General features: G+C 49.0%; 2 protein-coding genes across 3 annotated transcripts in view; both read right to left on the reverse strand.

The window, feature by feature from the left end:
• ARHGEF18 (Rho/Rac guanine nucleotide exchange factor 18) overlaps positions 1 to 116 on the reverse strand; it is an 83,498-nt gene extending 83,382 nt beyond the window's left edge. Inside the window, exon 1 of the mRNA XM_054013418.1 lies at positions 24 to 116. The gene's annotated coding sequence lies outside the window, so the exon portion shown is untranslated. The remainder of the gene's footprint in view (positions 1 to 23) is intronic.
• Positions 117 to 11,406: 11,290 nt separating this feature from the next.
• The window catches only part of INSR (insulin receptor), a 109,758-nt gene continuing 100,359 nt past the window's right edge, over positions 11,407 to 20,805 (reverse strand). For both annotated transcript variants that reach the window (XM_054013499.1, XM_054013498.1), the window contains 2 exons: positions 20,438 to 20,572; positions 11,407 to 18,720 (listed from right to left, as the gene is read on the reverse strand). In XM_054013499.1, the coding sequence (XP_053869474.1) occupies positions 18,366 to 18,720; positions 20,438 to 20,572 (490 nt within the window). In that variant the 3' untranslated portion in view covers positions 11,407 to 18,365. The remainder of the gene's footprint in view (positions 18,721 to 20,437; positions 20,573 to 20,805) is intronic.

The following is a 20,805-nucleotide window of genomic DNA, read 5'->3' on the forward strand; positions in this document are numbered from 1 at the left end:
CAGGGCCCGGGAGTGTGACTTACCCAGGACGTGGGAGGCCTCTCCTCAGTACACTGCGGCAGCAGTCTCATCAGCCCAGGCCCCGGGAGTCTCCGCCGGGTATCGGGACAAGACACACATCAAGGCTCATCTCAGAAGTGTCAGTAGCTGATGGCTCAATCAATCCTCTTGCCACTTCCCCTTTCCTGAGTCACAAACAAACCCGCCCCCCCCGGCCTGCGATTTGCTCAGACCAAGGTAGCTCCGTTGCTTGCAGATACCTGCAGTGACCCTGCTGGGTGACATGGACAGGAGAAGCCCAGAAGCACCCCAGGGGCGCCCAGGCTGGCAGCTCACAGCACAGCCCGAGTCGGCAGTGGATGTGCGGCCAGCAACTGCCACAAATGGCTTCCTGTTCCGCTCAAAGAGAAACCACTTTGCACTTGCCTGCGCACAAGCGCTCAGCACCCCACCTCCCTCCGGCGCTCCTAGAAAGCAGCGAGGCTCCTAGGGGAGGTTGCCTAATACTTTCCAGTATCCACAGCCTCGTGCCCTTTTCTCTGGAGCGCTCCACTGTCACAGTGTTTTGCTGCCAGGCCCTGAGCATGGCCTGCCTGATGCCCTGCGCAGCCCTACAGTGATGCATGAAAGCAAACAGGAGATGCCAATTGCAGATCGAGTCTGCAGACGGGGTCCCAGCATGACAGGGGAAGAGGTGGGATGATGGGATACTGCACCACGCAGTACAACTGGCACTGGCTAATGGAGACCGACTCACCAGCGGGACAGACCCTCCTCTGCTCTCCAAGCAAGAGGGGGAGTTGGATGCCACAAAAACGCTTTCCTTGTCTGGGCCCCAGGCTGGCTCCAAGCCCAAACGAACCCACCACTCCTGGGAGAGCTCTAGGTGAAGGGCTGACCTGCTCCCTCCCTCTAGCAGTGGGACCCAGGAAAGGAAGTGGGGGCATCTCCTCGCCCTCAGCACCGCTGTCCAGATGGCTGAGCTCTGGGCCCTGCAAGTCCTGGGACGTGCTGCCACAAGGGAGTTTCTGGTTCAGAGTCACCAAGGGCAGGATCCTTCCTGACATATCCTTGCAGCCTAACTGGTGTGAGCATTGTTTCATGCTGTGGCGAGCCAATCCAGCCCCAGCCCTAACCAGAACAAGCGTCGCTCGTACTCCAGTTACTGAGACCGTGGCTTCGGCAGCGCTTGGAACAGCTATTATTCTGGGCTCCAGGAAACCACAAGAGTGAATAGGAATCAAGGTTTAACTCCTCTGCTGCAAGACCCTGATAAGCATCTGAGCTCAGACTGTCCCACACTGGGCAGGGTGCCCCAGCCGCATGGGGGGCGAGTCACCCTCAGATCAAGCGAGGAAGGGACATTGCTTCTAGCTGCATAGCACGTAACAAGCTGCTGGCGCTCCTGTTTATAAACAGCCACTCAGCAGAGCGAGGCGCAGGGGTGCCCCAAAGGGCGGGGAATGGAGAGCCCGATCATGCCCTGGCCTCTTGCTGGGAGAGTGTTTTCCAAATACAGTTTGTTGGATTTTCTTAAACACAGTCACCTTCCCTCTCTCCCATCCCCACCTTCCTAGCATCAGCCACCTGCCACGCACCTGCTCCAGGCCCACCGTGCCCAGGCCACTTGGGAGAGTGCGCCTCAGTCCCTCACGGCTCCAGGAGCGCACCTCGCACCATGGGGTCCCGGTCCAGAGCTGGGGGTGCTACACACTACTTTGCTCTATTAGCAGAAGGGAGAGGGAGTGTCGGTCTACAAGCCAGGTGCTGTTAGCCTCCTGCTCCCTGCTCTGCATTTACTGCCCCCGTCCAGCGCCCACCTCCCCGTCCTGCCCAACCAAGGCATAGTCAGCCACAGCTGCTTTCACCACTGCAGAGGCATCTGACCCAAAGCTCGAGGGAGCCGAGCAGCAGCTCTGGGGGGACATTGGCTGGGATGATACCCAGGGAGGTCTAATGGTGGTTGGGTGCTTTATGCTCTGCCCTTGGGGAACGTCAAGGATTTGTCCCTGCAGGCTCTGGGATCCCCACATGGCCACAGAGCTTTCCCTTTCCCCCAGAGCCCCATGTGCAGAGTGGAGCCCCAGCCATCAGTGAGTGCTGCAGGTCTGGTTAGAAAAGGACAGCTTGCTGATGTCTGATTTGTGTCCATTTATTCTTTTACTTAGAGACTGTCCGGTTTGGCCAATGTACATGGCAGAGGGGCATTGCTGGCACATGATGGCATATATCCCATTGGTAGATGTGCAGGTGAACGAGCCCCTGATGGTGTGGCTGATGTGTTTAGGTCCTATGATGATGTGGAGATTCCACCACCTCCCTAGGTAACCCATTCCAATGCTTTACCACCCTCCTAGTGAAATAGTGTTTCCTACTATCCAACCTAGACCTCCCACACTGCAACTTGAGACCATTGCTGCTTGTTCTGTCACCTGCCACCACTGAGAATAGTCTAGCTCCATCCTCTTTGGAACCCCCTCTTCAGGTAGTTGAAAGCAGCTATCAAATCTCCCCTCACTCTTCTCTTCTGGAGACTAAACAATCCCAGTTCCCTCAGCCTCTCCTCGTAAGTCATGTGCCCCAGCCTCCTAATAATTTTTGTTGCCCTCCACTGGACTCTCTCCAATTTGTCCTCATCCCTTCTGTAGTGGCAGGACCAAAACTGCATGCAATACTCCAAGTGTGACCTCACCTGTGCCGAATAGAGGGGAATAATCACTTCCCTCGATCTGCCGGCAATGCTCCTACTAATACAACCCAATATGCCGTTAGCCTTCTTGGCAACAAGGGCACACTGCTGACTCATATCCAGCTTCTCATCCACTGTAATCCCCAGGTCCTTTTCTGCAGAACTGCCGCTTAGCCAGTCGGTCCCCAGCCTGTAGTGGTGCATGGGATTCTTCTGCTACAACGAGCCCCCACAAAGACAAAGCAAGGGAATCCTGAGCACAGAGAGCAGCAGTAGGCCGAGGTTTGCATGCCCTGGACAAGATCTGCTCACTGTGGGCACGTTCAGGAGATTAATGGATGTTTTTTATTTGCACCCAACCTGTTGGCAGAGCTGCAGCCCATCTGGACCCTTCCTGTTCTAAAGGATAAATATTTTCACTAGGACCCTGCCTCTCAAGCCAGGAACGTAGCATCTCCATAACACGCCAGCACGGCACAATGCAGCCAAACGAGTTACCTACAGACCGCCTCGGCTGCTCTCTCACCTTTGCAGGACTCCAGCGCAAGCTGCTCCGTCCAGATGCTCTTCAGACCAGCACTAAAGAGCCCCTCAGTGCTGCTGGCTCCAGAAGGATGCAGCCAACTGCTGCTCTTTTTAAAGCAATCCCCTTTGACACTGGCAAGGGATCTGCCGACAGAAAGAGGCACAGCACTGGTGCCGCTTAGTGGGGGCAGCAATGGGGGGGCAGCTCCAGCGTAGACAGAGCATAGGCACTGGAACTAGGGGTGCAGGGGGGCTGCCGCACCCCCTGGCTTTAAGTGGTTTCCATTATAGACAGGGTTTACAGTTTGGTTCAATGGCTCTCAGCCCCACACTGTACAAGTTGTTCCAGCACCCCCCTGCCAGAGTTGTTACTAGTGTGATCTCAACTTGCTGGGAGCAGCTAGAACTCCGGGGGCAATGGCTAGGAGGCTGGCACCTCTCATCTCAGCGGAGAATTCCTCAGGAAAAGGCCAGCGTAGGCACTGCAGTATCCAGATCTGCAGGCCACCTGCAGCGTCCCTCGTGCATTAATCAAGTGGTTTGAAGACCTTGTGCAAGAGGCTCTGTAGTGTGGAATCCATGATGCCCCGGAACCAAGCCAGATGCTGGTTATATTCCAGGCAGAGTCTCAACAAGAAGAAAGGGGAGTTCACCGGGACGGACGTATCTGTGTTTGTGTCTAGTGCCTCCCTGAATTCCCATGAACGAGAGATGGGCCTGAACCAAAACCTGGGATCCAAACACTCCTAAACGCCGAGAAAATCCCCAGCCAGATACAAGCGTCTAACCTGGCTCCTGTGTGACACCGAAGAGCCTGAAGGTTTGGATCTGAACTCTGTGGCTGAGGCCCAGCAGGTGGGTTTGCCTTTTGTAGTCCTGGGAGATGTGTGCACACCAGACGCCGGGTCCTGACTTAGTTTAGAAGTCAGGTGGATCGCGCTGCGGTCGTATTTTAAGGACTATATGGAAGAGTTTGAAAGGTGGCTGCGCTATTTCAAGCACTTTAATGTGAGTTTTGCATCCGGGACCATTACCTGGTGCGGACTCTCAGCCAGCTGCAAGTACACGAGGGGCTTCTCCCCGGATTGTTAGAGGCACTAGATGGCATCAGTACAGCACGGCGATTATTCAGCCCTTTACTCTCTCTCCAGTGCATCCCTGGCAGATTCCAGCATGGTCGGGTGAGGGAAACACTGATAAAATGCAACAAGCTGCCCGGTGTTTCGTAACAGTACGAAGTGAACAGCAGCCTTCAGGGATAGGACCAAGGGCTCTGGGGGCCTGGCGCAGCATGAGCCAAGATGGGGCCAAGACCGTCACAATTGCGAGGGCAGAGATTGCGATCTGGGACTGGGGACCGTTCAGAGCTGCAGCACCGATTACATAGCGCTAACCGCAGAAGAGGGATGGCATTCTGGGGAGCTAAGCTCCACAACGTGGTGCAGGCTCTCAGTATTAACAAAGGAACCTGGCATGGCTGGCGATGGGCAAGGCAGGAGAGAGCAGTGAGGGGCTTGGGCAGCAGTGAGCACACAGAGTCTCTGCCCTGGGCAGGAAGGACTGGGGAGCACCGGCCATGGTGGGGCCTGAAACGCCAGGTCTGCCATTGGGCCCGGCTCTGACGGCATGATGGATTTGTGGAGCTCAGCAGCAGGATGGCGAGCATTATGCGTGAAGCATTTAGCACTGCGATCCCACAGAACCTCAACCCGTCATCAAACCAGGCCTGGGCAGAGCGGGAACGGCCAACCACAAGTCTGAGCACGCGGCCAGGAGAGTGGGGGGTCCAAAGGTGCTTCCTCTAGGCAGCTGATGTTGCAGCTACTAGGCACGGCAGTCTCTAGCATTGATCAGACCAGCTGACTGGACCTGGAGCCAGAATACAGATGGCCCCAAGAACTGCTGATCTGGGCTGATGCGTGTCCCTCTGTGGGACACTGGTACATTTCCCCGTCTGTCTGGGAACAGCCCCTGGAAACAAACAGGCATAACATTGCTGGCAGCAGAAGCTCCCCACCCCGCCCCCAAGGATTAGAACTCACTCCAGAGGAGGAGGAAGAGGAGAGCAAGAAAATGAGAAAACAGCCTCCAAATGAACAGTGCCGCACCCTGCCATGGGGGCAGCTACCCCTCAGTCACGGGCTGATCATTTGAAGAGATTCCCAGTTCCCAGGGCCAGCCAAGATCTGCTGCAGGTCAGGAGTGAGCCCCCTCTGGGCGAGCCAGCAGTTCTAGCTGGGAGCTGATCACGTTCCAGACCGGACCTTGCAGTGCACTGCACAAGCTGCTGCCTGACACTCACACCTCTTCTGAAACGAGTTCACGGTTAGCCAGGCTTCCTGCCTGCATGGAAAGGCCCTGTCTTAGACAAGGCAGGGTGGGCCGTGCCTGCTGTTCCGTTGCTACCTTGGCTCATGATACAAGGGCAAGAGAACAGTCAATGACGTTTAAACAACTGATAAAAGGTCTTACTTTGTTTCTTTACATCATGCACAATTAGCCTAGGGTTACCATACGTCCGGATTTCCCCGGACATGTCCGGCTTTTTAGTACTCAAATCCCCGTCCGGGGGGAATTGCCAGAAAGCCGGACATGTCCGGGGAAATAGGGAGGCAGCATAAGCCAGGGGCTGCCTGGCCCCAGCACGACCCGTCAGGTCTGCAGTGCAGCCCTGCCGCCCGGCTACATTGTAGCGAGCTCGGATGGGGGGGGGGGGGAGGCGCGCAGCCGCAGACCGGGCCCCATCCGAGCCCGCAGGACCATGGGGAGGCCAGGCCCAGCCAGTGGCTCGGGCTTTCCTCACGGGCGGGGACTCCCTGGCCACTGGGGGACCCTTCCTGCAGCCCCGTCACCCCGCGCGGCAGGAAGGGAGTGCAGCGTGTCCCGGGGCTGCAGAGACCCGCGCTGCCCCGGTCGCCGCTGAGCATCCGAAGCCGCTGCCGGGGGAGCGGGGAAGCAGGACAGGCGGGGTGTGTGTGCAGGGGCTGCAGGGTGAGGAGGAGCAGGGGGCACAGAGGCTGCAGGGCCAGGGGCGTGCAGGGGCTGCAGGGCGAGGAGGAGCAGGGCAGACGGGGGCATAGAGGCTGCAGGGGCAGGGGGGGCAGGGCAGGCGGTGGGCGCAGAGGCTGCAGGGGCAGGGGGGGCAGGGGCAGGGCAGGCGGTGGGCGCAGAGGCTGCAGGGGTGTGGGGGGTGCAGGGGCTGCAGGGTCAGTGGGGAGCAGGGGGCACAGAGGCTGCAGGGGCTGCAGGGCGAGTGGGGAGCAGGGAAGCACTTAGCAACCCCCAACCAAGATCAGAGGGGGAGGGAGGAGGGAGAATGCGGGGTGCTCAGAGGAGGGAGCAGAGTTGGGGCAGGGACCCCGTGGAGTGTCCTCTTTTTTAAATGTTTGAATATGGTAACCCTAAATTAGTCTCTGGAACTCACTGCCACGGGATCTTGCTGAGTTCAAGAGCTTAGCAGGATTCAGAAGAAAATGAGCCTTCTTTTGGAGTAATGAGAACATCCACAACTAAACGACGGGACAAAACCTTGCAAAGATAAACAGTCCTGGCCTTAGGGCATAACCAAGCTTCTAACAGGATTTCAGGAGGCACTTCCCCCTGGCAAGTTGCTCTATCATTTTCCATTACTGAATTCTGGTACCTTCTTCAGAAAAGTCTGGCACAGGGCAGGATGGGCCCTTAGTCTGACCCAGCCCATGGCCATTCCTGTGACCTCAGTTCGGTCTTCTGCCTTGTTCCCTTTGCTCCCCACGGGCACTGGATTCCCTCATTTTTCAGGATTGGAATTTCCTCAGATTTTTTGTTTACTTGTTTAACGTATAAATAACCATTTCCCACAGCCAACAATGCTCAGTGTGACAGGCGGGAGGGATGCAAAGTACCAGAGGCAAGGTGGCAAATTCAAAGTTGACAAAAGAAAATACATTTCCACAAACTATGAAGTTAGTCTGTGGAACTCACTGTCACAAGATGTCATTATGGCCAAGAACTGAGCAAGATTCAAAGCAGGATTGCACACAGCGTTAACAAAGATTACATCAACGCTGCAATAAGAAGAATAGGAGTACTTGTGGCTGCAATAAGAGACTCGTGGCATGGCCACTGCTGACTCACATCAGCTGACTAGGGCTTGTGGGACTCTGGCGGTGGGGCTAAAATTGCAGTGTAGACGTTTGGGCTCAGGCTGGAGCCCGGACAGTATCAGAGTCCGGTGTCCAGCCCAAGCCCAAACATCTACACTGCCATTTGTAGACCTCGCAGTCAGTCAATTGACACAGGCTCTGAAGCTCAGTGCCACGGATACCCAAAGCCTTTTACAGCTAAAGCCACAAGCTTCAGGCCTCAAGCTAATATCTGTTAGGGGTTAAGATGAGCCCTTCCGGGAGTGCCCACTATGGAGTTCCTGCATCTTCCTCAGAAGCAACTGGTGCCAGCTACTGTGGGAGACAGGAGACCGATCAGATGGAGTTTGGGTCTGACCCAGTCTGGCATCTTCTCATCCCCAGTGCTCCCAGAATTAGGGGAATGAGCCTGGGATGCTCAATGCATAGAAGCTTGTCAGCTGAAAGGAGTGGGGTGGGGGGTTGACTTGTCCCCCAGCCTCGGAGGGGAAGGAACGAGAAACCCCTGACCAGGGAGATGGAAAGAGAATGTGCCGCATGTCAAGGAAACAGTGACCTGGACCAGCCTCTTCCTTCCCGCCTCCCCCCAAAGACAGGATCCTGGCCCCAAGGCTCTGCTTTCACAAGGGGAGACAGAGGTGGTGTCAGGTCGGAAAGTGAATAGCCACCTCCTGGTCTGGGACAGGCCACTGGGCTCCCACAGAACTGCAGAGTGGGAGACCTCCAGCCCCTGAGGAGCAGCCACCAGGAGGGGTTTCCCAGCACCTGGTTTCCTGTGGCATGTGCGTGACTGGCTATGGGGTGGGGAGATGCCCTCCAGTACATTCTAGCATTTAGAGAGCACGCAGGAAGGATCATGCAGACGGCCCTGCAGAGTCACTGAGCCCAGTGGCAGGCCACCCAGATAGCATGGCCACGTGGGCTGCCAGATACTGCTCTCGTCCCGCCAGGCAGTGGGTTTGTCCCACTCCAGCTGGCTTTTCTCTCCAGACCCAGGGGGCGATTGCTAGCATTCGGAAGCCAGGTCCTAAGACTGTTAAGAATCAGGAAGGCTCTGTGCAGCCAGATCCCGTGGGCTGGGGGGGGTGGAGGTGCCCTCTCTGGCCCTACTGAACTGTGCAAACCTGGTTTGTGCTGATTGCTAAACTGCTCCGTCGCCAGCCGCTGCACAAGCAGCTTTTTGGTATTATTCCCAAGCCAAAGACTTTGAGCCAATTTGTGTCTTTCCAGGCCAAACTCGTCTGCTGCTGCTATTAAAGCTACAGGCCAGACAGCGTCAGGCTGCTGCCGTGCGGCGCACGAGCCAGTCTCTCCTGCCTCTGTCTCAAGGCCACGCTCTCCTGATCGCCCAGGGAGGCTGGACCGTGACTACAGTTGCCAGGGGAAGATTCTTCCCCAACCGTTTGCTACGATCTATAGAACAAGCCACCACTGCCCCGACCACGAGCGAGGCTTCCACGGAGATCAGACCGTGCGGGATGAATCCTTACCAGAGCTGCAGCTCCTCTTGCGCACTACACTCAGTTTGGATTCATGCTGCTGGTACAAAGCACGTTTTCCTTTTGCCGTTGCGCAGTTGTGTAAATCGCTCTGATCTCCAGGAAAAGCCCATTCGGTGAGAGTCCGATACATCTGCCTGAGCTGAGTGAATTCTTGTGGGGACTTAGCTGTAGCCATAGCCAAGTGTCTGGGCAAGGAGCACAACCACCATGCTGAATTGCCTGGAGAGGGCATATGGATGGTTCCTGCTCCAGAAGAAGGGATTTACCTTTTCAATGGTCTGCATTAACTGGTGGCATCTGACAGGACTCACACCATGGATGTCACCCAGACCCTGTCCCCCTCCCTGCAGCTTGCCCCAGGAAAGCCCCAACACAAGCCAGTCCTTACAGAGAAGAGCATTTACAGCTCCAGCTGGAGTCACCGGGCACAGCAGGTGCTCAGCACCTCTGGGACACAAGCCCATAATCCTTAGCCCACAAGCTCCCTCCCGAGCAGGATTTCTCTGCCTCTGCCCCCACTTGCATCAGATACAGACTCAGCCTGGTGAGCTCCTTAGTGGGGCTCATGAGACTTACCTGGTTTGGGTTCAAGGGTGAGTCAGAAGAAAAGTTCTGCACCTCCACCCAAGAACCTACCGTCGGACACCTGCTTTCCCAGCCCCAACAATTCCGTGATATATCACAGATCACGGTCTATGCCACAAGTTGTACCATTCTCATCTTATGACACATACAACACGTTACATGTTAGCATCCCACGTGGCAGTCCACTGTATGAACCTGTAGACCAAGTGGGTGGGACACCACAGTTAAAAGAAATGCCATCAGTGCTTGAAATCTAGTCCTTTTGGGAGGGGGAACTGAGTGAAAAGCAGTTCAGGTCCTATACTTCCCCAAAATCAATTTTTATGGGTTTTACCAACATAGTTTCTTTTTAAAACATTCTTCTCACTCTTGCTGCTTTGTGATAGGCCCAGATGAACAGCAGAGAAGGCTGATCTTAGAGGGGAAAGACTATACAAAAGGCCGGTGAATCTACACAGCAAACTAACTGGAAAGTTTCCTTCCAGTCTTTTGGTTCTAGCCATTTCAGGGGTTACTTGTAATAACAGCAGGTAAAACATTTTCAAGTGGCATAGTTTTAAAAAGTTGAGGCCACCCCCTTTCCTAGCCTAAGGGGTGGAATACAGGTGGCTGTATTTTCTGGTTGCAGTCCAGGCTGCGTTAGTGAAGAGAAGGATGAACTGCAAGGAGATTCAGAAGGCACTAACAAAACTAGGAAATTGGGTAACAAAACAGCAGATTAAATTTATCTATTGTAAGTGTAAGATAATGCCCAAGGAAGGGACAACTTGAATTCCTCTCACACACTGAGGGGTTCTGAATTAGCTGGCCTCCCAGGAAAATAACCTCCTAGGCATTGCGCAGACATTCACTCACCACTCAGCAGCAGTTAAGGAAAACAGGGTTATGTTGTACTATAAATACCAACAGGCTCTTCTTTAAATTGGTGGCATGCCCATTCCCTAGAATCCTGCGTTCAGTTTGGGTTCCTTCTTACAGGAGTAAGGAAGGTCTAGAGACAGGCGCTGATAATCACATGATTCAGTGGACATTCACACAGGGAGAGGTTAAAAAGATGAGGGGTATTTTGGCCCTGATTCTTCGAAGAGTTTGGGCTCATTGCAGCATTAGGGCTCTAGTCTGTGAAGCAGTATGAGGAGCCAATCGGGGGCTCGCATTCACTCCATCCCATAACACAGAGCGACAAGGCTTCTAACAAATGGAAGCAGATGCTTTTTACACAGTGTAGAACTGCCCGGCACTGGAAACTATTGAGCCTTACGACTCAGGAAATTGTAAGCAGGATCTATTACTTAACTGAGTAGGAAACAATATCTGCAATTACAATAGCAACTATAAATCCTGCTTCATGGTTGGAGCTGATCTTCAGTTGGGGTCAGGAAGGAAATTTCTCCCTCTGGTAAAAAAATTAAACAAGGTGCAAGTGGGAAAATAAATAAATGAATAAAAAAATGGTTTTACATCTGCCTCCAATGCATCCAGCACTGCTTGATGCTTGTCACGGGACACCAGACTAGATGGGTCATCAGCATGTTCTATCAACTCTCTGGTTAGGCATGAAGGAGGTGCCTGGAACAGTCTTATTTAACCTGCCTGTGTGGGACAAGTTCTCTCCAAAAGGCAACAGTGGGGGGAAAAAACAAACCAAATCAAACACTAATTTTCCCCTTGGTGTAACAGAAAGGCAGCTCCAGACGTCTCCTGGCAGAAGGCGTTCCTTCTTGCCAATGTTTATCTAATGGCTTCATGCAACACACTCCTCTGCCCTAAGGCCAGAACCCAGGACAGATCACACAAGCAATTATGCAGAGGAGTTAAACACACCTCAAACCACAAGCCTATAAATTGGCCGGTCTGACCGTTTTTTTCTTAACACCATTCATTTTGCCAGTGAAAGTATCGTTTATTCCAAGAGGTGAATCGAACGCCTTTAATGTGGTGAAGCAGCATTCAGTGCACAGAGAGCAGAGACACAAATTACTAGAGTTATTCTGGGATAATTTATTCAGAATTTTAATATAAACAGTTAATTGTTCAATATCTTACACACAGCAAGATTTTTAATATTCAAAGGTATTTTTTATACTTGTCACTGCTTGGCTCTTATATGAAAACATTGAAAAAATAAATCAAGCTTTTTTTTTTTAAATTTTTTTTTTAAAACCATGGCACATTTTGATCCTTTACTTTATTTCAAAAAAGAGGTATATGCAAGACTATCAGCATTCTGGGATCTTGTGTGTGCAGAAAGGAAGGCAGGAGCAGCAAGATTAAACACAGAAAATATAAAGACTTCACGGAACTTCACCTAACATTTAACTGGATTTGCCTTCAGTTTATTTAAGGTACAAGCAGAACAATATTCACTTTTGGCTGAGTTTGATAAAGCTGATGACCAGTACCCACATCTGCGTAGTTCCTCAAACACAACCTACTGTTTTGATACTTGAACAAGTGTATCTGCATCCCACATAAAGCTAAAGTTTTTAATTTTAAGTAGGATTTTAAAATTTTAATTCAGTCTTCCAAAGTCAAAAGTGGCCTCTCTAAAAATTCCATCTTTAGGGGTTGGATGGGGGTAAATATTCAGTAATGGGTGTTGAAGGGTTACTGGGTGCTGCTGGGAGAATTTAAATTAGATAAGAGTGCTTTGGTAACAAGGGGGATAGTACATCAGAGAAATGCAAGGACTTTCTAGTTGAGTCAATATTTCCCAGTTCAACGTAATACAAAGCCAGAGCTGAACTGGGAATATACTTTGCCGTGTGTTAATATTGGCCCTGACTCAGCTAGTTGCTCAAGCACATGCCTTAATTTAAGTCAATGAGATTTACTCAAGTACTTCGAAAAGTTAGGCATGTAGTTCATAATTAGACTATCAGGGTTGGAAGGGACCTCAAGGGGTCATCTAGTCCAACCCCCTGCTCAAAGCAGGACTAATCCCCAGACAGATTTTTGCCCCAGATTCCTAAATGGCCCCCTCAAGGATTGAACTCACAACCCTGGGTTTAGCAGGCCAATGCTCAAACCACTGAAGTCTGGGCCAAAGCGTCTATCAATCATGATTTTCTGGAATGAGTGAAATGAACCATTTACTAGGATTTTGGACAATGTAGGGCGTTAAGAACAAAAAAGACTTTCAGGAACGTTCTTTCTTGCTGACTGCAACTACTTCAGCAAAAAAAAGAGTAACACTGTAAAAATTAATACTAACTTTATTATACAAGAAAAAAATCACCACTTCTCCACCTGTACTCTTATAGCTTGCTTTGTGGTGCAGTACATTTGTTAAACTGCAAGAATAAGTGCTTATCTTCAGGAAAGACACGAATAGTTTGTTTTTTTTTTTTAAAAAGGACATATTTCATGGCAGCAGGTATTTGATAAAAACAGAAGTTTTAAAATTGCCTTCAAATATTCAAATTCTTCCAAAGGAAAATTTAGTGTTGGCCTCATTCTTATGATTTTCATAACAAGGCAAGCCAAAACAGAACAGGCTGAGGCATGTTAATGCTCTTACATCAACATTTGTGTACAGTATGCAAGCAGAGTTAATATCGAGCCAAGCAGAAGATAATAAAAAGGCCAATTTTAATTTAAGTTCATAGAAACAACAACTAATCTTATCTCAGAGACTTTATGTATTTCTGAAGTTACTATTCCTCTATTCCAATTCATTCAACAGCTCCTTTCCCTGGACATTACTCATAGGAAACTGACAGGCGGCACCAGCTGTGCTTTCAAAGGCAATTAGTTCATGACATAAAACATGCCCACCTAGTCTCCAAGTAAAAGAGAAGATCCAAGAGAAGTTTAGTCAGGCGGCTTTTGAGGCAGGCTAGGAAATAAAGAGGATCAAAGGTTCTCCTGCAGTTTTCTTGCTTCCTCTGGTATTATTCGAGATGCCAGAGCGGAGCCTCGGAACCCATCTCACATGGATTGACGGGGCTCCCACCATGAGCCTCTTTAGCAAACGTTTATGGCACAAAAAATTTTGGTTTGATTTCTAACTTGTAAAGCAAGTGTACAGTCTCAGTAATAGCTGGAGGCACCAGCTCTGTAGTGAAGGCTTAGTGCTCCTCAAGGCCCCTTCTTCATAGCACAGTGATATTCAAGAGGGAATTTGCTCTCCTCTCCCCTTCCCCCAAGAAAATGAGGCTCAAGGATAATTGGCACAGTATCTACCTCACTCCTGTCCTCCTCCTCCATCATATTCTAGGTAAATAGCATGGGAAACAACTCTGAGATTTTCCAAAGAGAAACCATTATCATATGCAACATACTAAAAATTAATCAAAAAAGTGTCCCAATATTACCACACAAATTTGACAGGAAACAGATATACTACCCATAATCCAGAGTACCCTTTAGCAACTTAACAGCAGCCTTTTCCCATCTGATGTAGCTGCTTTACTACTCAATGTAAGAAAGATTGTGAAGCTCCAGCTTGGTCTATGTCATGTCACATGTCTAACCTAATCACTGCTGGCCCAGTTAGTTTACCATAATCAGCTCTTCTATTTTACGATAGAATATTTACAAGTAGCCACAACAGACATTTTTTGAACCTAGCAGATAGGTTTTTGTAGTGCAAGGTGTGCTGTATTGCAAGTGAAGTACCACCAGCCTCGCAAGAGGCATTCAGGAAGTGGCAACTGAATTTAACGTGCAAATGCTTCTGAGAAACCTGTCTGTTCTCACGCTTTAACGTTTGCGTTACAGAAAGACAGCCGTGCACAGGGACTCACTGCTCATCTCTTCTGCTTTGCTAGCTTTAGAAATAGTGTTTCATTATGGGGCTGGACACCTTTCGCAGTGGGGGATGTGGAGAACTTCCTACCTGCTTCACGGGTTCTCAGGTGACTGCTAGGAAGGGGGGCCCATCCAGACATAGGTTGTGGTCATCAGTACCAATGATAGCCAGAAAGACACGTTTTGGACAAGGAGAAAGAGGGCTTCTCAGTAGTGTGCTGCAACTACTCATCCTGAGCCATTCCACCCTGGGTCCTGGACATTGTTCTCCTCCTCCTCGCCTCTCACCAAAGGGCAGGATTTCTCCCTCAGCACGTGCTGTGCTTCTGTTACCGTCACAGTATTTTCAGCTCTGATATGACTCTGTTAAGTTCATGAGAGCAACAGAGCTCCCCAGGGACTAGGAACAAGCCGATTATTGCTAACACCCTTTCTGCAAATGAGGTAGTAGGAACAGCTCAAAACCAGAAACTGTCATACACCACACACAGATCTCATCAACTATATCCATGCACGGGCCCTGCTGCCTCTGGGCTGGGGTTACAGGAGTAGTTCCCAGCAAGACACAATGCCAGGGTTCTTCTGAGCCCCAACACGCTTCAGAATAATGACAATTTCAACAGCATGGACCACAATGTCAATTGTGGGCTAAAAATGAAGATTTCCCAAAGCAAACGCTGGGTTTTAGCAGAGCATTTTCAGTTGTGCTTCTCACCTCTACAGGAAAACAAGCATCAGCTTTAAAAGCTAAGTGCTGTAACAACTGATTTTTTTTTTTTTTTTGAGAGGAACTCGATTTCAACACCCACCCCCGCACCCCCACACACGCATGCAGAGAGAGAGAGAAAGAGAAAGAGAAAAGAAGTTTGAAGTAACCCATTGAGGAACATATATTTATGCAATGTGAATGGACTGCCTGGACCACACAACACAGTATGTATTCCCTGCCTTCTTCAAAGAGCTGGACATTGCAAGTCATGTGCACTACACAGGGCCAACCAATATCAACTAAAGCTAGCCAAACCCAATACGGGGTTCCAATATTTGTGTACATATAAGGTCTTCTACAATGCCAATAACAGCCAGAGACAATCACTTCAATTCTGCAATGTTCCTAAAGCAACAATATGGTGAGAAAGTTGTACTTTCAGGGTCACATCTTGCTATCACTTACTCCAGATTCACACTGGTATAAATTAAGAACATGGACATGATCCAAGCTGTCCAACTCAAACTAGATCTATTACGCACTGTTGATTATCTGGTCCACACTGGTCACATGTTATTCCAAACAAACGCCATTTATTCTATTTCAGGGCACTGCATCAGGAAGAACGTCCAAATACTTAAAATATTTAGCCCTGGGAATTGCTATTTTGTCCATATCAGGATATTTTCCTGATCATAGCAGAACTAAGAGGATTGCATCAGTCAAATTTGGCCATTGTGTACTTAGAGCCACAAATAGGGTCTTTGGTCGTTACTGCTTAAGTTAAGTGATAAATAACGATTAGCTGTTCTCCCATCCCTCCGATGAATGGTCCCTCGTATTGCAATCAGTTGATATTGATTTTCCCCAATTCATAATAGGTCCAGACCAGAATATTTCATCAAGTCTAGAGATGCACAATATTAAAAATAGCCTTATGGGATACTGAGGTAGACTGTGCCAGAATAGGACAAAACAAAAAACAAAAAAACCCACCACACCCTCCTGCCTAGTTTTCAAAGATAAAAATGTACACGCTTTGTATGTTTTAAGAAAGAAAATTGTTTGTTTTTACAGTGATTTATTTTATATTAAAATAAATAAAAATTTTCCTAATAAGAAAACCTCTCTCAATTAGAAAAGTGTGTGAATACTTCTTCCCTGCAGTGTAGTGTAGAGCTGCTAAATAGTTACTAGTTTGTAAAGCACAAGAATGCAAGCTAGGCCTTTCGACCTGTGACGTTCTGGCCTCAGATTTATACAATACATTTTGCATCTCATTTTGTGAACAATCTTTTTGTACCTTCTCCCTTTGTCTCAACTGAGTCAGGCCCTACAAACATAAGGGGGTGCTGTTCCTTTCAAGAGGTGCAGGAAGTCCATAATCCTTTATCTAGGTGCCGTACTACCAGGCGTCTACAGTTTTGGGTTAGCAGGGAGGGATCAGTGATGTGCTCCCTATTAGCACCAACCCTTATTTTATTTTCAGTGATTGGTCTTTCAATTGCAGGGACGCCGAAGCAGCCACACATGGTCTGGAGTAACAAGCCACACACCTGCATGCTTAGTGCCCCACCCAGATGAGCCAGGACTGCACCCAGCACAGGGGTCACAAAGAAAAACTGCTGATTTTCACCTTCGGTCTCCCTTTGAAACCATCACCTGCATTACAATCGCCTGCACCATCTAGGGATTTGCTTCTTTCAAGCCTATTAGTACATTCACTCCCCCCCTGCTTCAGCCCCTTTCCCTGACAGTACATCCTTTCATCACTGTAGGAGACATGTAATTTCATGATGCTTTTCTAACACCCTAAGCTAAACAGCTTTGCCTTTTATGCAAACAGCAGCAAAACAAAGCCCAGCCCAAAACACAAAAGTTAGCATCCTGAAGAGCTGGAGGCGTTGGCTAAGAACAAAACCGCCCCGTAACTATCCACGGGGCACGGTGCAGGTATCTCAGGAAAACGCCAAAGTCCCACTTGTTGTGCCAGGCCAAATGCCCATGCAGGCTGCAGACAGGCACAGACTAGTTCACCACAGTCACATTCAGCTTCGGCTCCACTCATGGAGCCAGGAGCCTGGCACTTCCCCCTTTGGGTTGGGTTAGTGTCTGTTGTTCTGTTAGAGTTTTTGCTCTTTCACCTGGCGCCGTTTTCTCCAATGTCTGTGGGAAAGTGCACATGGAAGGGAAAGAAAGTGAAGTAGCAGAGCGACGGAGGGCTGAGGCAATGCTTTGTCTGTCAGCCTCCGCCAACCAACTCAAGTCCAAACAACTTTATCTTGGGGCTTTAGCTGGAGCTGGCTGACTGTGTGATATAAATCACGAAACTATATTTTAAAGCCTTGTCAAGTACAAGCTTAACATGTGCTTCATAGTTCCTAAGAGGGTAATCAGCTAAAATAAAGTTCATTCTGAAATCCATGGACCACTTTAAGACCAAACAAACTCCCCAATCCCCTCCCCCCCAAAAGAATCATAAACACGCAATAATTTATATGGTAGTTAACATTTAAAACTAAAAACATTTTAAATATGTTACAACAAACAATATATATACTCAATGCTATAAGGACAGAAAGCTTGATATCAGGTCAGGGGTTCCTGTTTTGTTTGGTCTTGAAAGTAGCCACAAATCTCAGATTTCTACTCCTTTGGCTCCTAGCATATTTTTCCTCATATGCTAATGAGAGAAAACTACTCCCAAGAGTCCTTAGTACAAAAATAATCTGTTTTGGGTTCAATCACTCCAGGAAACTGGGAAAAAGAGGAGTACACACTTCCAAGAAGAGGAAAGCTTCTGTGAGAACATACAAAACTTATGTACAAAAGAAGTGTATATTTGTGTGTGTGTATATATATATATATATATATATATATATACACACGCACATACACACACACACCATGTATATATACTATGCGTGCGCACACACACACACACACACACACACACACTCTGATTTAACTAATTAAAAAAGTATGAAAGCAGCAGCTATTGGTCAATCTGAGGAAATGGCGTGTCCAATTGATGGGTGTTAAAATCCTTCGGCTGTAGTGAAAGAAACACTTCTGAAGAGGATGCCATAAAGCTTGGAATTCTACTGAGAACATTTATGTCCTGCAGAAGTTTTGTTCTGCACTTTTATAATGTAGCTCAGATATCATTGATTTTCATTTCCTTTGTTGGCAAATGTGGATTCTCTTCTTTCAACCTAATTTACAAGGTCAGTTCCTGTTTTGAACCATGGCTACAGAAGGGACAGCCACCATGGAAACCTTTTCCATTTATGTTCACAGATAAGTCCATTGACAACCACTCAATTTGTCAAAAAAAGAGTCTCTTAATCATAGGATGATTAAAAATCTGAACAGAGAATTTGTAGTTGTATGTCATACGCTGTGGCAGCAACAACAAGAGTCCTGAGATTCACGGAGGGGAAAAGCAAAGACACAACCCTTGGGCCAAACAGGAGGTGTTAGGAAGGGCTCGACCTAGGCATGGACAGAATCCGCCCGTTTTTCTTGCCACCGTTCATGTGAGTGTAAGGTATATGCTCTTCATAGTTCCCCTTGAGGCCCATGGAGGGCCCATTGTCCCGCCCCAGTACTTTGTCCCTCTGCGAATAGGAGGAAGGGTCAAGGGGTATGCTCTCCATGTTCTCAAAGTCCATCTCAAACTCCTCTGTCTCAGGAGGTTTGTTTTCTTCACTGTAAAAGAATGACACCTCCTGGAAGCTGGGGTGCAAGTCCTCCTTCAGCATCTCAATGATCTCGATGAAGGTAGGGCGCATTTTGGGGTTGTACTGCCAGCACATCTGCATCAGGCTGTGCCTGAAAAGGGGACATAGAAGAGAGTCAGCATCTGGGAATCTCTTTCACAGGCATAGACCTGAGCAGGGGCTGGTGTCATTTAATATCCAAACCAATGTTGGGACAAACTCCCTGCAATGGCTGTCAACTCTCTGATTCCCGGGTCGAACATTTCCACTTACAGTCTCTTATGTTTTCTTCTCTTCCTCTCCAGTTTCTCTTCCTGGTCTCCACTTTTCCTATTATAGCCTCATGCTCCTCTCCTTCTATGTCTGTCAGGGCCCATGACTCCCTCAGATTAATTCAATTGTAGAAACACAGGAATGGAAAGAACCTCCTGGCCATGGAGCCCATTCCGCTGCTACTGCAGGCCACCCCATCATATAACCCTGTTCATAAAACTTACTGAGCTTCATTTTAAAACTAGTTCAGTTGTTTGCCCCACTACTGCTCCTGAGAGGCTGTTCCAGAACCTCTCCCCTGTAATGATCAGAAACCTTCTTCTAATTTCCAGTCTCAATTTTCCCATGGCCAATTTATACTATATTTTATTCTTTTTCCAAGTCTGCTTAATGTTCTCTCTCTCTCTCTCTACAAGAGGTTTTCTTTTCAAGCCTCCCTGTATTTCTGACCTCCAGTGTTTGCCCTTTCCCCATCCCTCTCATCTCTACCTGCCCTGCCATTCCTCCTCCCAGCTGCTCCTGTGGGCAGCCCAGGTCCTGTTCACGTTCCAAATGCAGGCTCTGGAAGATGATGGCTAACATGCCAGACAACACACAGTCTAGAGCTGGCTAGGCTTGGGTAGCAGGGCACTAACAGCTCCACTGCCATTTTAAAAACTAAACCCTGGAGCTAGCACTCCAGCTCTTAAGCACCATCACTCTCTTAGTAACCCCCCCACCTGAGGGCCATAGGGGGTTAGCCTATTGTTATTCCCATCATCCGAGAGGAGAGTTTCAGTGCTCCCTTGAGGCTGGCTACAGAATCAAACACGGAGCACACGCTGGGCAAGGATAAAACGCTGATGGGATGACAAAACCATTGGAGAGGACAGACTAACTAGGGCCCTTGCTATGCCTGAGAGACAGGAAAAAGCACAAGACAAGACACTTTGCGCCCTCCCTTCCCATTCATCATATGAGGGATTCCTGAAAGTTAATGCATGGAAAGTGGCCACCACTCATGCCTAGAAGCAAACCAGGTGGAATTGTCTAACACAGACGTATGACCAGGTGTCGATTTGCAGACAGCTTCTACAGTGCGTTAGCCCCCTCCCCCTTTGATTGACGAGCCTCTCCCCAGCATTTCCAGCCACTTGGCTAGGAACTGCAGAGAAGCAAGCACAACCCTGGCACATCACTCTGCAGAGGTGAATCACTGTGCATTAAAATGCAGTGATGGGAAAAGGCCTTTTGTTTTGGCCTATTTATATTTTAGACTTTCCCTGTGTTCTGGCCTTCACACCCTCTGTTGTGCACTCTCTCTTCTTATGATCATACAGCCCAGTTTAGTTTGGCTTTCCTTTCTGGTCGCCTGAGCTGCCCTTGACTCTCCTCTTCATCTCTGGGTCACTCAGGATGGGGTGACAACATTTCTTTGTCAGGTGGCTCTCAAAATTCAGCTTTGCTCCCTCCGTTCATCAGGGTGGGAGGGGGATGGAATTACAGCCACTTTCACTGGCCATACCTTAACCAAAGGAGCATAACTTGGTCAGTTCCCACTCGCCTCTAGTACTTACAGTCTCTCTGGACAGTTGTCTGGCTGATCCAGGTATCCTCCATCCATTACAAATTTTAGCACCTGTTCATTAGAGAGTCCCTGGTATGGCTGTTCCGCCAAACTACTTATCTCCCAAAGGACAACTCCAAATGACCTGAGAAAAGACCAGAACCACTGATCAGACTGATATTGAGGATCTAGAGAAGACAATGTTCAGCTTACTTTTGGTGCAGGGAGATTTTAGAAGATGCACTACATATTTAAGAAGCGGTTTCAAAATATAATTTCCTGTTCTCTGAAGAACTTACCCCCCCACACACACACAGATCGAGTCACCCATGTCCCTATTAGGGCTCCTGCTACAATTCATCACGGAATGCAGAGTGC

The sequence above is a fragment of the Malaclemys terrapin genome, chromosome 24, assembly GCF_027887155.1.
Source record: "Malaclemys terrapin pileata isolate rMalTer1 chromosome 24, rMalTer1.hap1, whole genome shotgun sequence".
Lineage (NCBI taxonomy): Eukaryota > Metazoa > Chordata > Testudines > Emydidae > Malaclemys > Malaclemys terrapin.